Raw genomic sequence first — 9,530 nt, 5'->3', positions numbered from 1 at the left:
TCCTCTGCGAGGGCAGATCTGCATCCCCCCCCCCCCCCCCAATAGCTAGCAATCCAAAACAGTCCAGTGGAGCCTGAGCGGTGGGTGTTGCCTTCTGACACACTTCCGGTGATGTCAGGGGGTGTGGCATATGCAAATAAGTTATGCTAATGAGTTCCTGCACCTCTTTTTCTACGAAATGACCTCTGCAGGAAAGTGTGGGAGAAAGCCGTCCTTCAGGCACCCCAGGTCCCAAGCCATGTAGGGTTGACTTACAGGTCTCTCTAAGAGGGGACCTTTCTACATTCAGGCTGCTCCTCCTTTGGGTACCCTGCTACCAGGTGCCGGAATGCCAGAGACGTTGGCCTTGTCGTGGGCGCATTCGGTTAGAGCTGGGCGTGTCTCAGTTGCCCACTGGGCTCACAGCAGGAAGCCACTAAAAGTTACTCTGAGCAGCCGTACATCCTGCCAGCTGTCAGGGCTCTCCTCTGGTCCTGCGCTGCCTTCCCCACCCCGAGGCTGCCAGGCGGCACGGAAGATTAGCTTGGCCTCCTGCTAGGCCCATGTTGTCACGGAAGCAAGTTTGGAAGGCTGGAAAGGCATATCCCTCTCACCGCCCCCCTCCGCTGCCAACTAGAATATCCCTTCTGCTTCTGTTTTTAATAGTCTTCTGGGTTTGGTGGGAAGCTTCCTGTCTGGGGAGCTTGGGAAGTCACCGTCAGCGTGCATGCCGATAATGGACTCTGGCAGTCCCTGGCCTGGCTGCCCCTTTCCGCCAGCACAGGGGTCCCCAACGTGGTGCCCACGGGCACCGAAGTGGGCACCAAGAGAGGTGTCAGTTGCCAGTGGCACCAAGTGTTTCTGGAAGGTGGGTGGGGCGCTTGCCGTGCGCAGCTTCTGATAGGCCGCTGAAGATCCAGTTGGCTTTGCAGATTAAAATAATGCTGGATTGGTAACAGCTGCCGTCCCAGTGTCCGGCTGATTGTCTCTCGGTCCTCTTTCCCCGTGTATTTTGAAAATTACCCCTCTTCTCCCCCCGGTCTTCGGGCTTCCCAGGCAGAAAACGAGAAGACCTCCCTGGCCTCCGACTTGCAGGAGCTGAAGACGCAGCTCACCACCACCAAGGAGGCCCTGGCTCAGCAGCAGCTGCGCAACAGCCACGACGCGCAGCACTGTCAGGCCCCGGAGGCCGGCCCGCACCGAGAAAGAGCCGGCCTGTCGCTCCAGGAGAGGGAGGCCTGCCGCGAGGCGGTGGAGAAGGCCCAGCTGGCCGCCCAGAGGGAGAAGGAGGCGGCCGCGCAGCTGGAAGCCGACTTGCGGGTCGCCCGGAGGGTCGCCCTGGAGTGTCAGTCGCGCCTGGCTCAGGCCCAGGAGGAGCTCCTGGGCTTCTCGGAGGAGCTGGCCGGGCTCTACCATCACGTCTGCACCTGCCACAGCATCACCCCGCAGCGGGTGGTGTTGGATTACTACCGGGAGGGCCGCGGCGCCCAGAGCCTGTGCCGGAGGCGATCTTCCAGGAAGTTGCCGGTGACGGAGCGGGAGGTGGGGGGCGGCGGGGACCGGTCCCCCGGCAGCGGCCACAGCTCGCCCTGCGGCCTGGAGCCCCTCAACCTGGCCAGCCTGCTGGGCGTCCTACAGGAGCAGCTGGGGCACCTGCAGGTGGCGCTGTCCCTGGCGCACCGGCAGAGCCCCTCGGGGCACGGCGCGGAACTGGAGCGGGACAAGGAGGTGCTGGTGGAGGAAGTGCTGAAGCTGAAGTCCCTGCTGAGCACCAAGCGGGAGCAGATTGCCACCCTGCGCACAGTGCTGAAGGCTAACAAGCAGGTAAGGGCCAGGGGAAGCCCGGCTAAAGAAGGAAGTGGCGCTCGGTGGAGGTAGCCATGTGCGGTTCCGCTCCCCGGTGGGAGAGATGCAAACCTGTGGCCGGGTTTGGGAGTTGATCTCTGTTTTTGCTGTTGTGACAGCAAATGTCGGTATAGGGGGCAGTTCTGCAAGGGGGTTGGAGTAGGTGACCTCTATGATCCCTTCTAACTTCGTCAAGAAACTGGTCTCCTTTGAAAGACTTTTTCTGCCTAAGTGTTAGCTTTCTCAACTGTAGAAGTCATCACCCCCACCTGCTGGCTTGTTCTCAGAATTGTGGCGTATTCTGAGAACTGTGGTTCTCAGAATTGTGATTAACTTGCAGCCGCTGAGAACTGTCATCTAAACTGGTGGACAGCTTGCAGTTTAGAGGTCTATCCTGGTGAACAGCTTTCTATGGCTTTTCTTTCTGCGCTGAGAACCTCAGCCCCACCAGGAAAAAAAATTGCCCTGCAAGCCCCAAAATTTTGGCTACGGGCCTGTTGCCCGGCCTCCTTCCAACCCCCCGCTGCCTTTCTCCCTGCAGACGGCAGAGGCGGCCCTCTCCAACCTCAAAAGCCAGTACGACGGCGAGAAGCTGCTCGTGTCCGAGACGATGGCCAAGCTGCGGCACGAGCTCAAAGCCCTGAAGGAGGACGCGGCGACCTTCTGCTCCCTGCGCGCCATGTTTGCCAGCAGGTTAGAAGCTTGGGGAGGGAAGAGGGAGGCAGGCTTACCCTGGGGTCAGGGTGTGAAGTCACCCCGGGTGGGACACCTGCGTTATGCTACCGATGCCATAAAAGGGGCAGGGCAGTAATAAGGAGAGTGGGTGAGATCGGGTGAAGAATCTGGTGGGAGTCGACCCTGTTTCCCCCCCAGACATTTAAAGGCTGCTTGTGCAATAAGGGCTATGGAGATAGATCAAGATGGGTAGCCGTGTTAGTCTGTGTGTAGCAGCACAAAAGAGCAAGAGTCCAGCAGTACCTTAAAGACTAACACTATTTGTGGCAGGGTAGGAACTTTCATGAGTCACCGCCAATGTTCCCTCTAAGCTGTGGATTCTTGTGAGCAAACATCCTGCTTTGTGAGCTCCTGGCATTAAAGTTGTGGGCGAGTGATTTGGCTGCTGCATAAATTAGGTTGCTCTGGAGCCATCTTTACCGAGCTAAGACAAAAATGTGTGAGCCGGCCGCTAAAAAACTGTGAGCTAGCTCACACTAACTCAGCTTAGAGGGAGCACTGGTCACCGCTCACTTCTTCAGATGCAATATAATAGTGAGACACACAGTATATATGTAAACACAAAGAATTTTTTTTAATTTATTTTTTTAATAGAATTTTTTTATTAGCTTCAGCAAAAGTAAGGACAGACAACTACAGAAAAGAAAAGTAACATATAACAGAAAAACAAAAGAACATCAATGGAGCATATACTCTTGTTTCAGTTTTGATTTAACATACTAAAATACAATCAGGTTCTTACACACCTATCCCAGTTGGTCATTTAATGTTGTAGCAATTCTTTTCATAGTCTGTATTTATTTAGATAGTTTCCCGGGATAATTTTCCATCCATTTCTAAAATCTCAACCAGTTTCTTTCTTTCAGAGGCAAACACAAAGGAATTAAGTGCATGGTGTAAATAGAAGTTTCAAGAATCAAGAAATGATGATGATTAAAGAATGATTCATTTATCAAGAAATGATGATGATTAAAGAATGATTCATTTATAAACAAATAAGCCAACCATTTGTACAGTTTCCAAATCCTAAGCAATATGGCTTTATCAAATTGGAACCAGCAGCTTGGTGAAACGTGGCACATGTTGAGGAAGCCGGCAATCCTGTAGTTCCTCTTTTGGAACCGCTCAAGTGTTCCTCTTTTGGAACTGTTGGAGTAGATATCTTCTGGAAGCTTGTTCCCCCCCTTTACACTGTGAAGCATATCGCTCATTAAGAGGGACGGAGCACTTTGGAGCATTTTCAGGGATGGAAAATGGTCAGTAAAATCAGTAAAACTCAGTTTTTCCGTCTTGGTCAGTGATTTGTCAGTTTTTTTAAAAAACTGGCCAGTAAAGTCAGTATTTCTTTGATTTTTGTGAATGCAGTTTGTGTTTTTTCCTTTTCATTACTGCATTTTTGGGGAAACATGATGTTTTCCCAGTGAGAAGACAGATTGTTTTCAGTTCAGTTATAAAGTACTTGAAGGACTTTGTTCCTAAGAGTAAAAGTGATTTGGCGAAATCTTCCACAAAGTATAGAGACATAATTAACCTCTTAAAACATGAGACAATGAAAGCAGAGGCGGTGGGTATTGTGGGATTCAACATGGTAGAAGGAGTTTGAGAAAGCAATGGAAGAAGAGGACAAGAAAAAAAAATGCTTGAGGATGCAGTGGACAAAACTGTTGAGAAACGAAACAGTTCTTTAATAACTTCTTTTTTCATCAAAAAACCAAAGACAAAGTAAAAGCAAAGATGTCTTACCTTACAATAATTATGTTTTGTTGTCTGTCATAACTATTACTTTATCTGTGGTTTTTAATATGTTTTTGCTGTTTTATTATCTGCAGTATGTGATTTTTTTTTAAAGGAATATTTTTTTGCCTTACATTTTTAACAATAATGAAAACATTGTCCTATCTTCATTTTAAAAAAATCAATAAAAAGATGTGCAATCCTTTTATCTGGATCATATCTGACTATGGGGCTGGCTATGGGGATGGTGGAAGCCAGATAATTATTTTTAATTAAGTCCTAGTTTTACCTTTAAAACGCTAGCTTATCAATAGGCTGACATTAAATTGTTCAGTAATTTGTCAGTACTTGGTCAGGTTTTTTTTTTTAAATTTTGGTCAGTAAAATCAGTATTTTTGATCCTCTAACTAGTTTCCACCCTTGCATTCTGGACTTCGTGAGCCGCATACAGGACTTATTTATGCCCTGATTATGAATTGTGCATTGTATGAATAATTTGGCTTAAGAGCTGGAAATTGTATAAGTGATTTACTTATTGGTTTATAAATGAATTATTCTTTAATTATAATTATTTATTGATGTTTGAAATTGTTATTGACAATTTTTGGAATTGTTTGACTGCCGTAATTTCTTTGTGTTTACACTTCTTCGGATATAGCTGGAAAGGAAGCAGAGTTCAGTGTCTAGTGAAACTGTAATGATTTCATATTTTGGTGTGTGTGTTTCTGTAAATGTTTAGTTTGACTGCAGTAATGTAAGGAGAGTGATAGAGGGAGATGAGTGTGATGTGATGAGCTGAGGACTGAGAGTGTGGGAGGAGGGGTGTCTCTGAGCGGGTTCTGTGTGTTTTTGGAGAGTTTTTGAGTTTAGCCTGTATGGCAGAAGAAGCGGTTTGAGTCTATCCTGTATGGCTAGCCTGTGTGGCTAAGAGAGGCAGAGGTTAGCCTGTGTGGCTAAGGCTGTCAGAGTTGAGTTTTGGCGTTTTGAGAGACTAGTGTGTGACGCCCAGTTTTATCAGTTATATTTATAAGTTCCTTTCTTCAAAAACAGTTCAAAAATACCCAGAAACCTATTTTGTTCTTTGATAAATAAATTACTATTTGTTTAAACTTATCCCAGCAGTCAGAACAGTCCTTCCTCAGGGCCACGTAGTCCTCTGAAATGCCCAGACACATGGTAATTCTACCATAATAGAGAAATTTGGAATTTTTAATTCCTGGTGGCAGCAGTAATCTACTAAATTTATGTGAACAGTGTGTGGTTTAAAGGAGAAACAGTCCCCCCATTAAGGAGGCCGTCACAGAAACGTTCCCTGTCTTTGGTGTGGCACCGAAGACAGCCGAAATGACCAAGGCCAGCCTGACGTCCCTTGGATTGTCACTTTTTGGGGGTGCTCCTCTTGACTGGCCTCTCAACCCCCTCCGTCTTCCCAGGTGTGACCAGTACGTGAGCCAGCTGGATGAGATGCAGCGGCAGCTGGCGGCAGCCGAGGACGAGAAGAAGACACTGAGCTCCCTGCTGCGAATGGCCATCCAGCAGAAGCTGGCGCTCACCCAGCGCTTGGAGTCCCTGGAGAGCCCGGCGGAGGTGCCGGGGGTCAGGCGCAGACCCCTCAGAGCGGCCAAGAGCACTGTGGTGAGGACAGGAGGGGCCGCATGGGACTCTCATGGATGGATGGATGGATGGATGGGGGAGGGGAGGGGAGGGTAAGAGCTGCAGGAGTGATCTTCGGCCTGCTGCCAGGGGGCCCAGGACAGCCTGTGGCGTTCTGGCCCACGCAGGTATTTCCCCCTCTTCCTCTGTGTGGGAGCCAATTGTAGTGTTGCATCCACTCCAGTGCTCTTGTGAACCAGAGCCAGCGCCAAAGGAGCCCTTGCGGTGACAGCTTCCGGGAAGCCAAAGCCTTTGGGTTCCAGGGGAGTCCGGTCACAAAGCTGACCTTGGGCCAGGCGTGCACTCTCAACCAAACCTGCCTCACTGGGTTGTATCAGAGATAAAATGGAGGACAGGAGAGTGACGTAAACTACCTTGGGATTCACCGCCACAGGAGGTGGCGGCGGCAACAAGCATGGACGGCTTCAAGAGGGAGTTGGATAAACATCTGGAGCAGAGGTCCCTCAGTGGCTATTAGCTACAAGGGATAGAGAGGAACTCACAGGCTGGGGCAAGGGATGCTCTGTATTCTTGGTGCTTGGGTGGGGGGGCAACAGTCGGAGGGCTTCTGGTGTCCTGGCCCCACTGCTGGACCTCCTGAGGGCACCTGTTGTTTTTGGCCACTGTGTGACACAGAGTGTTGGACTGGATGGGCCTTTGGCCTGATCCAACGCTGGCTTCTCTTATGTTCTTATGAAGTATAAATTGAAGTTAATAAAATAACAAGCGAATTTGCACACCCAATTCTTGTGTTTGCAAGCCCTCCTATTCTGCCAATCAGTGTGTCGTCGCCTACAGTTGCTACCAAAGCAATGGTGACTTGATTTTATTAGCAGAATAAAAGGGTGAGGCAGGAGGGGGGCGGCCACAAAGCAGGACTGGAGAACGAGAGGGAAGACTTAGGTGGCTTTGTGTGACAGAGGCAGCTCCATTGCCTGGAGCCCTTCCTGCAAATCACCTATCAATGCCTCCTCTAAGCTGTGGAGTCTCGTGAGCAAAAATTCTACTTGGTGAGTTACCGGCATTAAAGTTATGAGTGAGCAATTTGGCTACTATACAATACAGCATCTTTATTGGCATATAAACAATAAAATAAAGCTTCATCAATAAGATAGCATTACACCTGCAAATCTTAAAATACATCAGTATTAAAAATGGCTCCTTGCTGCCAAAATCTTGGACAAGAATTCAGCGATCTGTGCAGTAACTTCTGGTGACTTACCTGCCAGAAGGTACCTCGTTGTGTTGTCAGAGTTAGTCCCAGACAGTAAGGGCTTCATCAAAAGTAATCGGAGATGTGAATGAAGGGGGTAGCGTAATAGGATATGATCTAAGGTATCGGGTTCTCTGGCGTGATCTGGTCCATGGGGTCGCGAAGAGTCGGACTCGACTGTGCGACTGAACAACAACAAAAATCGGGTTCTCTAGATGAGCAGTTACAGATTCTGTCACATTTCGGGATACCTCTATATCTACCTGAAACCGAAGATGAGGGAAAAACATTAAATCTGGCTAGCATAAAGGCTCTGCGTTGCAGCAATTTGGCTCCTGCATAAATTAGTCGGCTCTGGAGCCCTCCTTCCTGAACGAAGGCAAAAATGTGGGAGCCGGAGGCTAAAGAACTGTGAGCTAGCTCACACTGATTCAGCTTAGAAGGAACACTGGTTGTGAGCGAGCGATTTGGGTACTGCATCAGTCAGTTTGCTCTGGAGCCCTCCTTCCTGAGCGAAGGCAAAAATGTGTGAGCCGGGGGCTAAAGAACTGTGAGCTAGCTCACACTAACCCGGCTTAGAGGGCGCACTGCCGCCCGTGTATTTTTCCAAAGATACTCCTGCAAGGGCTCGAAAACGCGCTCTCTTCCCAGGACGGAAGTCAAAATCCATCCAGTGCTGTATAAAGGCTTCAATGCTGTGAGTGAGTGAATCCCTGCTGCATTTGTGCTAGCTGTGTCGGAGACAGGGTCATGAGACGACTCGGTCCCGGCGCGAGGCTTTTGCACGATTCTACCTTGGCATCTGGATGGCCTTCGGTGGAGACCACAGAACTCCGATCCTTTTTTTTTTTTTTGCCGCCCGTGTATTTTTCCAAAGATACTCCTGCAAGGGCTCGAAAACGCGCTCTCTTCCCAGGACGGAAGTCAAAATCCATCCAGTGCTGTATAAAGGCTTCAATGCTGTGAGTGAGTGAATCCCTGCTGCATTTGTGCTAGCTGTGTCGGAGACAGGGTCGCCAGCTCCAGGTTGGGAAACGCCTGGAGGTTTGGGAGTGTGCAGCTTGGGGTGGACAGGAACCTCAGTGGGGCACAACCCCGGAGAGTCCGCCCCCGAAACCGTCCCATGTTCTCCAGCGGAACTGATCTCTGTAGGCTGGAGAAGAGCTTTCCCCACATGTACCCCAGAGAGCACTGCAATCTGGGGCCCGGAACCGGCTGGCCCTCCGGAGTCTCAAGGAGGCCAGGCTAGTCACAAGCAGGACCAGGGCTTTTTCGGTGGTGGCTCCATCCTGGTGGAATTAGCTCCCGGAAGAGATCAAGGGCCTGTGAAACGGAGATCTTCCTCCAGGCTTTCAGAGCCGCCGTCGCCGCCACCAATCAACTTCATTAACAACTATTTGTTGAAGGATAAGAAGCCCTGGAATTTATACCCTCAGCCTGTGCCAACCGCCCGAAAGACAGGCCATGTAACCCTTGGACAAATGCCTTGTCACTATACATGTTTCATTAGGTTAAAATTGCCGGTTGCTGTTATATAACCTTTAATTTTGATGTTATCTATAAGTCTGATACAGCTATTGTTGTTATGTTGTTTGTCAACAAGGTACTGTTTGGAAAGTCAACTTCCTCGCTCTGCTGTTACTGTATCAGTATTTTTATTGTCTGTTGATATCCTGTATTAAAAAAGAAAGACATCGGAAGTAGACCTAAGAGCCGGCTGTGGGAAGAAAAGAACTAATATAGTAGCCATTGTCGATCCAGCAACAACAATACTAGCACCTACTGTGTTCTCGTTAGCTAGTTTTAACATTGTTTTAATTGTTGAATGGTTTTACTGTAAACATATGCTGATTTTATGTAAGCCACCCTGAGCCGGCCTCGACCGGGAGGGCAGGGTAGAAATTTAAGAAAATAAAAAATAATTAAAAATTTCAATTCAGGAGACCCCCAGGCCCCACCTGGAGGTTAGCATCCCTGCCAGCAGGTACTACGGAGAACAGGAAAAACTGTGAAAAAGTGACGCTTAATATATGTCTTTAAAGAATCATAAAAAAGTGAACAAAAAAAATATACATAATCATAGAAAAATATATATTGATGGTGATCTCCGGAATGTCTTGCCGTTTCGAAGGACGATCTTCTTCTGAACAAAGATGTGGGACAAAAAGCTGTCTCTCAATAGTTCATATCCTCTGGTGACGTCTCACAATTATCAAAGAAGATTTTCAATAATCATAACAGTTGTAATGTATAGTAGAACCTGCAGGTTCTACTATGTATAGGTTCTACTATACATTACAGCTGTTATGATTATTGAAAATCTTCTTTGATAATTGTGAGACGTCACCAGAGGATATGAACTATTGAGAGA

The 9,530-nt window shown here is 48.4% G+C and overlaps 1 protein-coding gene across 1 annotated transcript in view; it reads left to right on the top strand.

Annotated features, from left to right (window-relative positions):
• LOC107114020 (protein bicaudal D homolog 2-like) overlaps window positions 1-6,290 on the top strand; it is a 30,310-nt gene extending 24,020 nt beyond the window's left edge. The window contains exons 6-9 of the mRNA XM_015415444.1: window positions 1,036-1,803; window positions 2,366-2,517; window positions 5,727-5,928; window positions 6,114-6,290. Of these exons, the coding sequence (XP_015270930.1) occupies window positions 1,036-1,803; window positions 2,366-2,517; window positions 5,727-5,928; window positions 6,114-6,290 (1,299 nt within the window). The remainder of the gene's footprint in view (window positions 1-1,035; window positions 1,804-2,365; window positions 2,518-5,726; window positions 5,929-6,113) is intronic.
• The last annotated feature ends 3,240 nt before the right edge of the window (window positions 6,291-9,530 follow it).

This window comes from Gekko japonicus, unplaced genomic scaffold (genome assembly GCF_001447785.1).
Source record: "Gekko japonicus isolate JY-2015 unplaced genomic scaffold, Gekko_japonicus_V1.1 scaffold2015, whole genome shotgun sequence".
Taxonomy (NCBI): Eukaryota; Metazoa; Chordata; class Lepidosauria; order Squamata; family Gekkonidae; genus Gekko; species Gekko japonicus.
Note: the sequence above shows the minus strand (reverse complement) of the source record. Positions and strands in the feature narration are given on the sequence as shown.